Genomic DNA, 17065 nt, shown 5'->3' on the forward strand with positions numbered 1-17065 from the left:
CTGCACAAGTGAAGTACCATATTTATTGGGAGACTTTGGGGAACGCTGGGTGGAAGGAAATGTGTGGCTCCTCTCTGATTCCAGAACTTTATGTCACCAAAATTTTGAGGTTTGCAAAGGATTCTGGGTAACAGAACCTGGCCAGAGCCACCTGGCCAGAGCCTCACACGTCACACCATCTTGGATTCCCCTAGGTGTCTAGTTTTCAAAACTGCACAGGTTTGCTAGGATTCCCTGGGTGCCAGCTGAGCTAGAGGCCAAAATCCACAGCTAGGCACTTTGCAAAAAACAGCTCTGTTTTCTTTGTGAAAATGTGATGTGCCCACATTGTGTTTTGGGGCATGTCCTGTCAGGGGTGCTAGGCCTACCCACACAAGTGAGGTATAATTTTTATCGGGAGACTTGGGAAAACACAGAATAGCAAAACAAGAGTTATTGCCACTTGTCTTTCTCTACATTTCTTCCTTCCAAATGTAAGACAGTGTGTAAAAAAGACGTCTATTTGAGAAATGCCCTGTAATTCACATGCTTTTATGGGCACTCCAGAATTCAGAGATGTGCAAATAACCACTACTGCTCAACACCTTATCTTGTGCCCATTTTGAATATACAATGGTTTTCTTGATATCTATTTTTCACTCTTTATTTTTCAGCAAATGAATGGCTGCATACCCGGTACAAAATGAAAACCCATTGCAAGGTGCAGCTCATTTATTGGCTCTGGGTACCTAGGGTTCTTGATGAACCTACAAGCCCTATATATCTCCACGACCAGAAGAGTCCAGCAGACGCAATGGTATATTGCTTTCAAAAATCTGACATCGCAGGTAAAAGTTACAGAGTAAAACGTGGAGAAAAATTGCTGTTTTTTTACCTCAATTTCAATATTTTTTTTATTTCAGCTGTTATTTTCTGTAGGAAAACCTTGTAGGATCTACACAAATTACCCCTTGCTGAATCAGAATGTTGTCTACTTTTTTATAAATGGTTAGCTTACTGGGATCCAGCATTGGTTTCACACCCATTTCTGTCACTAACTGGAAGGAGGCTGAAATGGGGTGTAGCCCAGTAAAATGCCTAAATTGTGTTGGATTTAATATTACTAGCTCAGGTTTTAAACCTCTACCTAAAAGTTGCCATCTCCAGCTCTGTAGTGCTCTTCTCTGATTTGCCAGCCTCTTGCAGCCTGGCCAGGCTGCCGTGATGAGGTGTGAAGTGGTCTGGACTGAACACAAAGGAAATGCCTGGGGAGGAGTTCTGCTTCAGCAGATGGTGAAACAGGATGGGAGAGAGCAGTCAAACTGGTCTTCAAAGGAGGGAAAGACATTTGGAGCAGCTCAGGACCCCTCCCATTTCCTGCAACCCAAGACAATCAGGTGCCCTCTTGATTAGATTAGGAGAGGGCAGGAGAGAAATGTGTTAAGAATTTTTAGCCTCACCAGTAGGTGGGCTTAGCCATACCTAACGTTCTAAATTCAGTTTCAGCCATTTTGGATTTTTAAACAATGTTGCTCCCTGGGATTGATTTTTGACACACTTCCCAGGAAGTGGTCATGTAAGGGAGTAGTGGCCTGCCTGTGATTGGACAGTCGCCCCCCTCGCTTTTCACCCCACTTTAGTTTTAGAAGACAATGTTCCCTTTATCATAGGAACAGATTGAAAGCTTGAGGAATACCTTGATATTATTTCTCTTCCGATCATGTGATGGGGGCCTGAGAGGCTTCAAAGGGAAGGAAAGGAAGCGATCCGGCTTCTGAAATGTCCACTAGACACCCGGGATTTAGCTTAGAAATAGAAATTGGCATAAGAGGAGCGACCCCTTGGGCAAGGGTCGCTCCCCAGGGGGGGCAATTCTTTTTCAAGGCCTTTTCTGCCCCCCCTGGGGGCAGATCAGCCTATTGTTATTAGGCCGATCTGCCCCCAGGGAGTGGGGTTATGCCCCCACCCCAACTGAAGGGGGTAACAGTTTTTTCAGCTCTCCCTCGCACTCCAAAACATCTTATCCCACAGCAAGCAAGAAGACATTTGATTATTTTGGGTTTTGGTTTTACATTTAGGCCATGAGAGCTTGGCTAACTCTCAAAATCGATATTATTTGCAGAACTGAGTACATTTGAGCTATGCTGTAAGGAGCCTTCAAATTATTTTTAGCATTAGAATCAATGGGGATTATCCTCATGGATGTTTGAAATTCTGTATTGTGCAGGAGCTCACCAGGTTCCGATGTATTTGACTGGCCTTAACCTTGACATGGCGTTTACATTTTCTTTGATGTACAACTCCATTGACTAAGACTTGCTTGGGCATTTCCACCTTTTTAGTGCATAGATCTCTTTGTGATGTGGTATCAGAATATAATTTATGGTAAAATGAGTGCCCTAAACATCATTTCCAAAAATATTGCCTCAATTATTATTATAGATAATAGTAATACATGTAACCCACCGAGATATTTTTGCAAACATTACATTAGACACTGTGTTCATCCCAGACAATATTCATGACAGTTATTCTTACATATACCTTACCATGCTTATCCCTAGTCAAGTCGTGGCATACTGTGTCAAATGTACCTTTAAATATTGATTTCAATGTGTCCAGTGTCATGACGTTTTAGCCTTCATACTGTAAACAAGGTCCAAACTAAATTTGTTTAACTCAGCTAATTATGCTTCATATTGTATGAAATTAAGTCCAGACACATTTTACATTCTTTACCTTCAGCGATTTGTCAATCTGTGGATCAGAATTCCGGGCAGCGGTGACGCATTTTCATTCACAATTTTTAATAATTTATTAGTGTTTTCAAATATTTACCTGTGCAGGAAGGAAGATCTGGATACCACCCAAAGTAATAGCACTGGACTTTCTCTGCTCCATTCAAAGAAAATCCTTCTGGACATGTAAGTTTTGCAACATCACGATTTTTAAAGCTCCTTGTACGTCTTCTGGAATCAACATTTAGTGAACATCTAATTTCTGAAAAGCAGCAAAGAAAGGTTTTAATTGTAGGTGAGACATTAGACTCAGATAAGGAAATGATAGTACAACCAAATGGTAGCGTTCAGTCTGGGGAGGAAATTAATATTAAGGGTACAGTTGTCAAGACAATCTTAAGAATAATGCTTTTCAACGAATACAAGAAAAATCATTAAAAGCTTGACACCACTGGCCCTCTGCTGAGATATGTTTAACTATATGATACTGCTGTTTATGGCTGGGTAAACACCTGGAGTGTTGATAATTGTTTAGAGTGGTCCAATGGGGTCCTAACCAACCATATTTCTCCTGGGTGGAGGATAGGAACTGCAGTCTGCTGTGGGTCTTTAAAGTGAAGAAAAACGCCCACAATTTCTCTGTATTTAGATCTGGAATAAAGCTGGCGTTTAAAGGTTCGGTGCTAATTTGGATATCTTACAGTTCCTGTGCACATACAATATAGTGTTTCCTCAAGATTCTTCTCATTAAGAGCTTTTTGTTTCTAATTAATGAAAATGTGACTTTTGACATTCAAAAGGTTAAATCTTCATATCCCCACAGGATTGGTGCCTTGAGAACTTTGTTGAATATTGCTGAACTGGTAAAGAGAGATTCATTGATTCTTGTTGTAAAGACTGAGATGATACAGAACGGGCACAAGCATTTAATAGTTTCCAATGTCTATCTACATTCTTTAAAAGTGAAACCAGAAGATCGACGTAATGCCTCTATTGAATGTTTGTCTGCGTTCCTGGACCTTTACCCACATAAATTATTCATTTATGTATTTTCAATAAGAACCACATTCCCGCACCTGTGAAGAACCAGACTGGAAACCACGATTAGCCTCGGCAAAATTGTCCAAACTAGTCCCACACTGCAAGAAGCTGTAACTAGAAAGGGTCCATGGGGTATGGCTGCGTTGTGGCATACCATCCTGTCTGAAAGCTGTAACCTGGCAGAATGGCCAGTCTGGCCCTCCTTTCATGCAGAAAAGCTTCTCTGCCTGGCGCAGCATGCAGCCAGAGGGACCTTGCAAGGAGAAGGGCCGAATATTCCAGGGGAAAGCCTCCTGATGCGTTGCGTACTTCAGAACCAGTTCAATAATATATTGGATTTTGGCTGAAATTCCTCCTGAATTATTTTGTTTACCAATGATTTCACTTGCTGCATGTGAGCTGATATGGGTGGTGGTGGTTTCCACAGTGCAGTGTCTTTTGGAATGTCCAGCAGCACTAGTCTTTGACAAACTAATAATTGGCGCTAGAGGGAGAATCACTAGATAGTATTAGTGCACTTTTGCCAGCTGGATGGATATTTCAGCAGTGGTAATATGCATATCCGCTACCTCTAAAGTAGGTGGAAATAATGTACTTGAGTACGTCTTTTTTAGTTAAATGCTTTAAAACAGTATTGATGTAAATAATGATCTTCCTCCCGAAAAATTAATAATCCAATTTGAAATGGTGCCTTTTGCAAAAGGGTAATAAGCTGGAATCAAATGACCAAAGAGCATATGTTGGCGTTATGATATCTGATAAGCTTTCTTCCTTTGGTAAAACAATGAGTATAGTAAAATGTTCTTAATCCTTGATTTGACAAACTCTGCATGTGGTGTGTGAGATTCTGCCTGATGTGGTAACGTAATCTGATCTCATGCCTTTGTTCTAATAGTCATGCTGATTCACGGAATAATCAGCAGTGCAATTAAAACACTATGTTCAACGTGTTAGAACAGCATAATATTTCTTGTTTGTCTGTAAAATTAAGAGGAGGTGCCATTTTCATAGAATGTTGTATACACTGATGGTACGGTAAGCAAAGGGTGTGTTTTAGAAGCAGAAATAAGCTATTAGGTGGGAGACTTAAAACGAGTAGCTGTAGGAATTAGTCTTATATACAGCTGTCATGATTGCTGTAAGAGAGTAAGGACTAACCTTCCTAAAGCCTTGAAGACTTAATTTTTTGTTTTGGACAGCCCAGTTTTTGGATCTCTGGTGCAGTCAAGACTCACCAACTGAATATCACCCTCTGTAAGCTTCAGTAAAATGGCATTAAGTACTAACTGCCAGTGCCCACCTTTAACAGTATTGTCAGCTGCTGCACAGCTGAGGTGAACACGTGTGGGGCATGTGAACGAGGCTACTGTTTACCTCAACGTGGTATACACACACAGGCAGACTGTCACAGATGTCACTTTAATAAGTTGTTTAAGGCCTGTGCAGGCCCTATAACCTAATTGGCATTCAAAAATATATATCACCATTTCTTTTTACCTATAGTGCAATCCTTGAGGTGTTTCACTGTGAGTCCATAGATTTTTACTGTAGTCACGCTGTAGGTGAAAGCTTGACAAAAGTGTTAACTTGCCATTTGGTTAACATAAAGAAAAGATTCTATATGTTTAAAACGGTCACAAGTGCAAATATATAATATTAATTTGGTCTCATTTGCACACATTTATGTCGTTTAGGTTTTTCCTGCCGTTTCTCACAGAAATATAGGGGAGCAACCATATCTCTGGCACTACTCAATAGAGGGGGCTTCCTTCTGATGGTTTGAAGGGAAGGAACCAGTTTACCTTGTAGGTTAGGAGTTAGGTTACCGGCTGTGAGAGAGTGAAGCTTGATTTCACCATTTTGAAAAATCTTATAAATGTGTGCAGAAGGATTGGTAAATGTGAAGGGGCATCTTTGGTTTGGCAGAGGTGCTAGCTTTCTAGAACCCTCCATTGTTAAACCTTTGCATAAGGAGAAAACTATGAGAAGAACTGGGAACAAGAGAGGTAGAAAAGCACAGCAATTTGAGGATGTGCCCCTGCATTGAGAGGTCTTCAGGTTCATACTTCTAAGGACTTTGTTGGCCTCTTATCTCCCCCATTCACTCTTGGGGAGAGTAGAATAGAATGTGGACTTGCTGTTGACACTAAAGGAGAGGGCTTTCTTGGATGTACGTGTACTGGTTCTGTGGTGGGTAACTATGGAAAAGGACCCCCTGACTCTTGGACACAGAGGTGGCTGCAAGTGACAGGCGTGAATAGTGCTGGTAGGCATTGCAAGCTTCCTCTAGGGCCCAGGGGTGCTGCTGAAGGAAGATCCCTGACCAAAGAGATTATCAGGAGCCCATTGAGAACAGAAGCTCCTGGCCTCTGAACAGCTTCGCACTCCTGTAAGGAGGTAGTTGGGCACTAAAGATGACAAAAAACCTTGATAGCAGGCTGAGGAGATAAAAGAAAGGAAAGAAGCCATAAGCTCTCTCTCATTGGTGAGAGACCTGTTAAAAAGATTTAAGAAAAATTACCAAACAATGACAGGTGAGGTGGCCTAAAATTCCACTCCTAGAGCTAGATTATGCCACCAGGACCAACAATGTGAACAGACTACATAAAATGCCTAAAGGGGCTTAAGGATTCTGGTGGTGGCTTTAGTGTTCATGAGCAGCATGGAGGAGAGCCTCAGATGTCACTCAGTCTCCACAGATTCACAGCTGGGTCGTCTAATCAATGATGGGGCCATAAGAGCATTCCTGGGAAGGGCCAGTGCCCTGGGCAGGTTTCAGTGTTGGGGGTATGGAGGCAAGCACATGTGGCATTCCACCCTATTAGCTACTTCTTTCCTCAATGAGGGTAAGTACACTGGGGTTGTCACAAAAATGCACATCACACCTTGATCCTTTCAGAAGAATATCCAGTGAAAGCAAGACTCTGGGGATCAATGTTGTGTGCCTCTTAAAACCCTTGTCTGGGGCACTGAAAAGCACCCAGTGGACTGCACCCATCCATGTTGCAGAGCAGATGGGATGACAAACAGAAAATAGGAGCAGCCATGAAGGCTTCGTGGATTTGGGTTCTCATGTGGGCTTCTTTGTTGTGAGCGGGAATCCCACAAGTGGGGGCTGCCCCCCTTATCACAGAAGCATGAATGTTCATTTGGCACATTTGTACAACAACAAAAATCAATCAATCAATCAATCAAAAAAATGTGTAGAGTGCGCTACTCACCCGTGAGGGTCTCAAGGAGCTGGGGGAGGGGAAACACAGGGGGGCACGGAGGGTCACTGATCAAACAACCATGTCTTGAGGTTCTTTCTGAAGACCAGTAGGTCTTTGGTTTTGCGAAGGTCGGTGGGGAGGGAGTTGCAGGTTTTGGGGGCGAGGTAGGAGAAAGACCTGCCTCCTGTGGTGGTGCGCTGGATGTGGGGGACTGTGGCTAGGGCGAGGTCGGCTGATCGGAGGTTGCGTGTGGGAGTGTGGAAGTTAACTCTTTCATTGAGGTAGGTTGGGCCAGTGTTGTGGAGGGATTTGTGTGCGTGGATGAGGATCTTGAATGTGATTCTTTTGTCTATGGGGAGCCAGTGAAGGGATTTGAGGTGTGGTGAGATTTGTTCGTGGTGGGGGGGCCAAGGACGAGGCGTGCGGCTGTGTTCTGGATTCTCTGGAGTTTGCGTTTGAGTGTGATGCCGGCGTAGAGGGCATTACCGTAGTCCGTAGTGGTGCTGCTGATGAGTGCGTGGGTGACTGTCTTTCTGGTTTCTGGGGGAATCCATTTGAAGGATTTTTTTTAAGTGCGGAGTGTGTGGAAGCAGGAGGAGGTTAGTGCATTGATTTGCTGTGTCATGGAGAGGGAGAGGTCGAGGATGATGCCGAGGTTGCGTGAGCGGGTTGCAGGGGTGAGAGCGGGGCCTAGGGCGGTGGGCCATCAGGAGTCGTCCCATGTGGTTTTGTTGGGGCCGAAGTTGATGATTTCGGTTTTGTTTGAGTTGAGCTTGAGGTGGTTAGTGGTCATCCAGTTGGCAGTGTCGAGGCGAGCGGCGTGTAGGTTGGTTTTGGCGGTAGTGGGGTTGTGGGTGAGGGAGAGGATGAGTTGGGTGTCATCTGCATAGGAGAGGATAGTGATTCCGTGTGCTCAGAGGATGTTGGCTAGGGGGATCATGTAGGTGTTGAAGTATGTGGCTGATGGAGGACCCTTGGGGGACTCCGCAGGTGATCTTGGTAGTGTTGGAGTGGAAGGGCGGAAGGTGGACTCTCTGGGTCCGGTCGGTGAGGAAGGAGGTGAGCCAGTCCAAGGCTTTGTGGCGAATTCCTATGTTGTGGAGGTGTGTGCGGAGTGTGTGATGGCAGACGGTGTCAAAGGCTGCGGAGAGGTCTAGGAGGATGAGTGCGACGGTCTCGACTTTGTCGACTTTGGTCCTGATATCGTCAGTGCATGCGATGAGGGCGGTTTCTGTGCTGTGGTTCTTGAGGAACCCAGATTGTGAGGGGTCAAGAGTGTTGTTTGCTTCGAGGAAGTGGGATAGGCGGGTGTTGACTAATTTCTCTGCAACCTTGGCGGAGAAAGGGAGGAGTGAGATGGGGCAGTAGTTGGAGAGGATCTCCGGGTCCGCTTGTTTTTTTTTTAGGAGAGCGGTGATTTCTGCGTGCTTCCAGGGGTCAGGGTAGGTGGCGGAGTCGAAGGATGAGTTGATTATGTTGTAGAGTATGGGGGCGATGGTAGGGCTAGCTTTGTTGTAGATGCGGTGTGGACAGGGGTCAGAGGGGGAACCCGAGTGGATGAGTTCATGTTTTTTTTAGTTTCTTCGTGTGTGGTGGGGGTCCATGTGGAGCGTGTGGTGGGGGGGTTTCTGAGTGGGGGTTGAGTTGGGTGAGTGAGGGATATGTGTTGTGGGCGTGTGTGGTATGAAGCCGTTGTGGATGTCCAGGATTTTGTGGAGGAAGTGGTTGGAAAGGGCGTCACATAGGGGCTGTGTGTGTGTGTGGAGTCTATGTTGCAGGCTTTGGGTTTGGCAAGTTCATTGATGATGGTGAAGAGTTCTTTGCTGTTTTGAGAGTTGTTGTCAAGGCTTGTCTTGTAGTGATCTCTTTTGGCAGTGCGTATGAGTTGGTGATGGGTGCGAGTGGTGGTTTTGAGGGTAGAGAAGTTGGTTGTGGAAGGTTCTAGTCTCCATATTTTCTCTGCTTGGCGGCATTTGCCCTTGGAGTCTTGGAGTTCACGGGTGAACCATGGGGCGTTCTTGATGTTGCGGGTGGGGATGTGTTTTCTGAGGAGGCTAGTGTGTCTGTGCAGGTAGTGATCCATTTGGAGAGGTTGTGTGCTCCTATGTTGGGGTCGTTGGTGTTGGGGGATTATGGGCCAGTTGGGAGTTTAGTCGTTCTGTGGGGATCTTGTCCCACATGCGGTAGGGTGTGGTGTGTTGATGGTAGTGTGTGGGGGGTTTGGTGAAGGAGAAGTGGACGCAGCGGTGGTCAGTCCAGAGGAGTTCGGTGCTGTGGGTGTAGGCTATGTGTTGGCTTGAGGTGGAAATTGCATTGAGCGTGTGTCCTGCTGAGTGGGTGGGTGCGGTGACCAGTTCTTTGAGACCAAGGTTGGTGAGGTTGTCTATGAGGGAGGTAGTGTTGTGGTCTTGTGGGTTTTCTAAGTGAAAGTTGAAATCACCGAGAATGATGTAGTCTGTGGAGGTGAGGGCGTGCGAGCTGATGCTGTCGGCAATAGTGTCGCAGAAGGCGGGCGTGGTCCAGGTGGTCTGTAGATTAGTGTACCTCTGAGGGTTGAGTTGTTGTTAATGTGGATGAGGAAGTGGATGTGTTCAGTGTTGTCGATAGTGTCTTGGGAGCTGGTGGTGATTTTGATGGTGTCTCTGTGTAGGATGGCGATGCCACCGCCTGGCCTGTTGAGGCGGTCTTTGTGTTGGAGTTGGTATCCCTTGAGGGTGGCTATGGCTATGTTGGGTTCTGAGGAGGGGTTGGTCCAGGTTTCCGCGAGGAAGGCGATGTCCGGTGAGTGTCATGTGATGAGGTCCCAGTGTTCTATGGCATGTTTGTGAAGAGAGCGGATGTTGAGGAGCAGGCAGTTAAGGTGGTTGTGGTGGGCGGCATTTGTGTGGTGCGTGAGGGTGTTGTTGCGGGGTGTGTTCTGGTAGTGGGCTGGTGTGCTGCAGGGTTGGATGGTGGGGGCAGGGTGGGTGAGTCTTGTGTTGGGGGTGTTGTTTTTGTTGAAGGTTGGGTCGCTATGGTTGGTGTGTGGTGTGAGGGATGAGGAGCAGGAGAAGTGACAGGTGTAGCAGGTGAAGGGGCCATGAGTGTGTGAGGGGCTAGATGTGATGCATGTGGGGCAGGGGCTTGGGTTGAGAGAGTGGAGGGTGAGGGGGGAGTTGGTGTGTCTGAGAGGGCCTGGGGTTCTGGCGCTGGGCGCAGTCCAGGTGCGGACGGGCGAAGACAGCCTTGCCTTTGGCAAGCCCGCTGCGCGCGTCCGCTGCTAGCGCGCTGCGGCTGCCATAAGAGGAGGGGAGGGTGGGAGTGGCAGCTGGGAGGCAGGAGGGCTTGTCCAATGAGAGGGCTGGGGGGAGGGGCCGCAGGGGATGCAGCGGCGGGGATTTTGAGCAAGGAGGCGAGCAAAGGAGGGGGAAGTGGGATGGGCCTCAGTGGACGCAGCGGCAGGGATTTTGAGCAAGGAGGCGGTGAGAAGGAGGGGAGAGGCGGGAGGGGCCACAGCAGCATGGATTTTGAGCAAGGAGGCGGTGAGAAGGAGGGGGGAGGCGGGAGGGGCCGCAGGGGATGCAGCGGCGGGGAAAAAAGCAAAAAGGAAACGGGAAAGGAGGTGGCGCGGAAGGCGGAGTGGAGAGACACCTGCCTGCAGAAGCAGGGTCAAAGGTTGCTCCCTGCTAGCGCGCCGCGTCTGCCATAAGAGGAGGGGAGGGTGGGAGTGGCAGCTGGGAGGTGGGAGGGCTGGGGGGAGGGGCCGCAGGGGACGCAGCAGCAGGGATTTTGAGCAAGGAGGCAGTGAGAAGGAGGGGGGAGGCGGGAGGGGCCGCAGGGGACGCAGCGGCGGGGATTTTGAGCAAGGAGGTGAGCGAAGGAGGGGGGAGGCGCCGCAGGGGACGCAGCAGCGGGGATTTTGAGCAAAGAGGCGGTGAGAAGGAGGGGGGAGGCGGGAGGGGCCGCAGGGGACGCAGCAGTGGGGATTTTGATCAAGGAGGCGGTGAGAAGGAGGGGGGAGGGGGGAAGGGGACGCAGCGGCAGGGAAAAAAGCAAAAAGGATACGGGAAAGGAGGTGGTGTGGAAGGCGGAGCGGGGAGCGACCTGCCTGCAGAAGCAGGGCCAAAGGTTGCTGCCTGCTAGTGCGCTGCGGCTGCCATAAGAGGGAGGGAGGGTGGGAGTGGCAGTCCAATGAGAGGGATGGGGGCAGGGGCCGCAGGGGACGCAGCGGTGGGGATTTTGAGCAAGTAGGCGGTGAGAAGGAGGGGGAGGCAGAAGGGGCCGCAGCGGCGGGGATTTTGAGCAAGGAGGCGAGCCAAGGAGGGGGAGGCGGGAGGGGACACAGGGGATGCAGCGGCAGGGATTTTGAGCAAGGAGGCAGTGAGGAGGGGGGAGGCGGGAGGGGCCGCAGCGGCGGGGATTTTGAGCAAGGAGGTGGTGAGAAGGAGGGGGAGGCGGGAGGGGCCGCAGGGGACGCAGCGGCGGTGATTTTGCGCAAGAAGGAGGTAAGAAGGAGGGGGGAGGTGGGAGGGGCCACAGGGGACGCAACGGAGGGATTTTGAGCAAGGAGGCGGTGAGAAGCAGGGGGGAGGCGGGAGGGGCCGCAGGGGATGCAGCGGCGGGGAAAAAAACAAAAAGGAAATGGGAAAGGAGGTGGCGCGGAAGGCGGAGCTGGGAGCGACCTGCCTGAAGAAGACAGAATTAAAAAGGAAAGGCTAAGGGCACACTCAAGGGGGCTTGTGCTGCCTTAATTTGTATGTTTTGTGGTGTATTAGGAGAGCAGGAACACCGCTAAGTGAGTGAATTTGCTTTTGGGGGCTACGATGGAGCAGCTGTGCGCTCCCAACACCACAAGGACCCCTCCTCCTTAATTTCTGTTTGTGCCACTCTAAGTCATTTGAGTCACAAAAAGAGTGACCCTGTGGATAAAAAGCGGTCCTGGAATTGAGACCTTTGTTTAAAGGCTCCGTGGTGCATGCATCTTTGTTACCAGACCTTGTGGTATCTCTGTAGACAGGTTAAATGTTGGAAGACAAACCCCAACACTGGACACATTTGATATAAACAAAATGTATTGATGTATACACTGCTGCTAGCAAATCATTTGATATATCGTTTTTGTTATTGAAAGGTGATAGTACCCTATAGAGTTTGCAGTGTATTTTGTTTGTTTCTCTATTTTGCATTTAATGATTGTGGTGACACCCTCACAGAAGCAAGAAGACCAGAGAACTAATTAATGTCCATCTTCTGTTAGGCTGTGCTCATAGAGGGTACTGTGTGCAAACTGTTAAAGGTACCTTCAGTACATGGGTCTTCAGTACATTTAGGGATTACTTGACCTCCGAGATCTTTAATAAGGGTGCGTCCTTAGTTCGTTAAGGCCCTTTGAAGGGTGTTACCATTAGCATGCCGATCTGCTATTAGGTAAATCATTTTTTTAAATAATACTTTTCTTTTTTACAGGAAAAAGTATTCAGCTGAGTAAGCCTTGAATTGCTTTGTCCCACCACCCTGTGAATCAAGTGCAAAAAAGCACATTTGATTCCCAGTTGATATGCCTGCATTACTGGTGCTCCAGAACACTAGCAGTGAAAGATCCCAGTTGATACAACAAGAACACAGTACGACCTCTCTGACCTAGGGCCCTCCAATGCAAAATTCTTACAATTGCAATGGAAGTACATGCAATTGATTAGCACAAATAATTGATCTATATAACTCTGGTAGACAATTCTTGGCAAATAGCTATCAATGAGCAAACACTGATAGCTAATAAAATAGTTTAATGGCTCACACTAAATCTTACCAGACTCTGGGACCGAATGGGTCAGCTATCGAGATTCTGAAGGTGGATCGTAAACTTAGGGAATTTCTATTGGTACTTGTTTATCAAATCAGATAAAGCTCTAGACTCCATTTTCCAGAGTCATAACAGAGGAGCATTTCAAACAATGTACATAATAAAAGGGTAACCATGATAACCCTCCAAAATAATAATTTAATTATCCTACGAGACAGCAAGGGTTGCATAAATATTGTTAAATCACCTGGAAAGTTGGATATCAGAAAATGACTTATTTTGTCTGACACAAATGGTCATTATAGCATGGACATGTACTGTGGACAATGTAATATTCTCAAGTATGATGACATAGGCACCTCAAACTTGCAATGTTGTTTGTGGATGATAAAGAAGCTTTCTACATAGTGGACACATTCGTACTATGGCAAAGGCTGGTTCAGATGATAATCAAATCACCTTTATGGTTTCAGATTAGGGCCCTTGCTGAAGATGCCTGGTTAAAGGTTCAGACTAACCCTAATGGACACATGAATTTTCACCTCTCCAAGCTTGAGCTGTTTCCCTATGTTTTTATGCGGACAACCTGTTATTCAGGCACAGATTCCTCTAGGCTTACAAAGGCTGCTTTATTTCCCAGTACAATAAAACAATCATAACAATTAGATGGTCAATAGAGAACATTAGAACGTAGACCATCAATTATTATAGTAAAATCAATCTCACAAAATCAATTAGGAGTACATGAAGAAGTTCTATAGAGTTACTCTTGTATGTACACTTACATGTCGTAGTGAATAATCCCCAAAACTAGCAAATCCTGCTCAGTAAAAGTGCAAATGTGGCACATTTGTCTCTGTTTCTACTAATTTGCATGAATAGTACAAGATTATTCACATTTTGGTCCCCTTTTCAGCTATTTTGAGGACAAAGGCATGAAAGAGTATATAAAAGAACACTACTTTAGAACTGCATTTGTGAATTGGTAGCATAGATTCTAAATTTCAATTTATGCCAAATGGATTAACTAAAATGTTGGCAGGGATCTGACCTTAATGGGCCAGAGTTGGACTACTCCGGTCTATGGCAAAGAAGTGTTTAAAATGCAGCCCATTTCCTACTTTTGAAGTTCAGTGGTGTAAGGCAAAGCTACATACCTTGACACTGTGGTTCATATCGCCATCCTTCTGCCGTACACTCCGACGTCTCCACAATGTTCTTTTGGTAGCTGTGGTATCCATCATTACATTCATATTGAACTCTATCTTCTACACTGAACAATTCCTTTTTAGGCTTGTAGCTCTTAATAGCGCCAGTCAACAATAATTTGCACGTTGCTGCAGTAGAAAGCATATTGAATTGATTATAATTTAACCATAAAAACATGCTATTATCTATATTCTATGTCATTCATGTACAGACATTTACCAAACAACTGAATTATTTCTACTTTTCAAATCTAACACTTACCGACTAAATAAACCTAATTAATCAAAACATTTTCATATGTTCTCACCCAATTCGCCATGAGGGTAAACAAATTCCTCTAAATAGAAGTGCAGCATTCCTTATGATGATAAAAATCAATACATCATGTGCAATGGAGTACTGCTCTCTGCTGGGGACGCCGAATGACTAATATAACTGCAGAAGGTTTTAGCTACTGTTGATTGCTGAACCCACAAATATATGTATGAGCATGAGGGGAAGGGCTATTTATAGTATTTACTGCCCAATAGAAGGTGGCAATAAGGCTAGTACAATCTATCTACTAATTCCACAAATACAGGCAAATAAGCATTCCAATTATCTCCGTTTACTTCATTTCACTTCCTTTGAACCTAAAAAAGTGCATGCCACTAATTGTGCATTATGACTCAGAGTGTTAATTGAAAAAGTACCCAAATTCAAACCTCATCACCACCTTCAATTTGTTTTCTATCAAATGTCACAACATGATTTTGAGTTTGGCTGATGAATTTTCCATTTGCCTTTTTAGTGGACCTTTAATCTCCACCAAGGCAGTGGATTAAAATAAACCATAGGTATGGGCTGTCAAACAGGGTAAGAGGTTCTACAATAGGTGGAATCAATGAGATGTGGAAACGTATTGGTTAAATATTCACCAGCATCCGTCATTTCTGGTGGAAATTCATCCAAAAAATGTTCGCGCTGTTTCTGGCCACCAAACTACAGATGCACATTCAATGCCCATATTGTAATTTTCAGAACAAGCTGGTGCGTAGTTCCTAGCATAAGGACACTAGACTTGCCTTTACATGAAAGTCATATAACCAACCCTCCCAAACATGGCGGTGACTAGCTGATTGGAATGCCACTGAAAAGACAGCAGCAAGATAGTTACAGAATCTTGGGATGATGCTTAAAAAAGGCACATGTGTGGGTATTTTCAAGACAGTGTATTTCACTGTACTTGCAGAATAGACAGTGGTCAAAGTTTACACAATTTATTTTGAATAGTAGTGGACTCAGATGGGGGTTAGGGATCAAGGAGATATGATAAAGGGAATATGTTTTGCAAAATTAGATATGACTGGATGTGCAGACACGGAATTGGCACTATTTATGTGTATTCTTTCTGGTGCCACTCTCTTAGAAACAAATGCCTTGAATCATTACTTTATCATCTTTAAATATTATAAAGACAACCCTGCTAAAATGTTTGGAAGACCTACTTCCAATTGCCAAAATATACAAGCACAGTCCTATAGACAAGCTTAAAGATCTGTTCAGGTTATTTTTGAACCCTCTATCCATTTGCATCATCCGTTGACAGATCGGTGCATGCAGTGCCACAGTTGCTAATTTATTATTCTAACTTAGTAGCAATGGATGATTCGGTGCATGGGCTGATCCCAAAATCTCTAATGCTACCCGAAATATAATGTAGATTGTTGTTTAGTACTCCCGTAGGTTCAAATCTTTTCAGTTCTTAAATATTTACATTGACTCCCAGCTCTAAAACGTAAATTGTTCTAAACACTATGCGTTGTACATAAGTCAGAAAATGCCAAATGAGCAGCTTTCTTGATAAACAACATGTACCTTTGCAAATTCACAACAAGACCTTTGCTCAACCAATGAAAATTCAGGAGGTGTATACACTACACATGCCTCGGTGCCTGTTGCAATCCCAGGCTCTCATCTTTAGAATGATTTACCCACTTAACTTTCTGCATTCCCAGATTAGCTGCTTTTCTTTACATTCCTACAGACCGATAAGGTTTTTCTCAAATTACAAGGGTGCTATATAAAGAAGTGTCACAACATGACAACAATGTGTTAGAGTGACATGAAACATTTGTGAATTTATGTTGAGAAGGCACTCAAATTTCTGAATAACACACAGTCTTACTGACTGAGCCAAACACTATTACACTTGGCACTGTAGATTTATGTCAATAATGCAACTCATAAAAAAAATAACATCAAAACACACAAGTGTGGGTATATACAGGGAAGCTATTGAGACCCTCGTCTCTTAAAAAGATAAAAAGTCAATGTGGGAGTGCACTACTGGCTTAAACTAGAGAATCGCATGTGCTGGATTTGTCGAATATGCGACTTTCAAATTTTTCATTCGGAACATAGAGTGCCACAATTAGGAACTCCGTACTTTTATCAATGTGCATCATTGAAAGGTGGTTGTTATCATTGAAGTTTGCATAAAAAAATATTTAGTTCCATTTATAACCTGTTATATCCCAACACACTATTGATACATCATGTGATGAGTCAGGATGGTGCTGCAAATACCCAGTCATGCTCCCTTCAAACTAGCCTCTAAAAAGTATGGTGTATGAAAGAGCACAGCTAGAACACATTACATTACTTTATATCTGTCGGCACAAGGTAATCATTATGCAAAAGGTTTATAGTTGGATAGGATAATTTGTACCATTTCTGTAAGAACTATATATGTATGCTCATACCAAGCTTTCTTTCTTGTTGGAGCAGTTGGATGTTCTACTTTTAAATATTTTACTTCATCTGAGTCAATTAAACCTTGACTTTCCCATAGACTCAAAAGCACAGAGATTTTATCTTTCATTTTCATTGTTGGATTGCAATTAATTACTTTGTAACACGTTTTGTCAGAAAGTTGTCGCATTGCCTCCTTTACATAGTCTTGTTTATTTTGTATTACAATATTGCCCCCTTAGTCTGCGGGTTTAATCTCCAAGGTCATATCTGATTGTAAATTCCAAAGAGCTTGTTTCTCCAGTATAGATAAATTATTGTCATGTGTGTGCCAACGCTGATGTTGTAAATCATGAATTACCATTTCAGCA

At 44.9% G+C, this 17065-nt stretch overlaps 1 protein-coding gene across 1 annotated transcript in view; it reads right to left on the minus strand.

Moving 5' to 3' along the window:
- The window catches only part of LOC138293099 (complement factor H-like), a 639206-nt gene that overhangs the window by 440322 nt on the left and 181819 nt on the right, over nucleotides 1-17065 (minus strand). Inside the window, exons 10-11 of the mRNA XM_069232111.1 lie at nucleotides 13910-14089; nucleotides 2818-2979 (exon numbers count right to left, since the gene is read on the minus strand). Of these exons, the coding sequence (XP_069088212.1) occupies nucleotides 2818-2979; nucleotides 13910-14089 (342 nt within the window). The remainder of the gene's footprint in view (nucleotides 1-2817; nucleotides 2980-13909; nucleotides 14090-17065) is intronic.

This window comes from Pleurodeles waltl, chromosome 4_2 (genome assembly GCF_031143425.1).
Source record: "Pleurodeles waltl isolate 20211129_DDA chromosome 4_2, aPleWal1.hap1.20221129, whole genome shotgun sequence".
Taxonomy (NCBI): Eukaryota; Metazoa; Chordata; class Amphibia; order Caudata; family Salamandridae; genus Pleurodeles; species Pleurodeles waltl.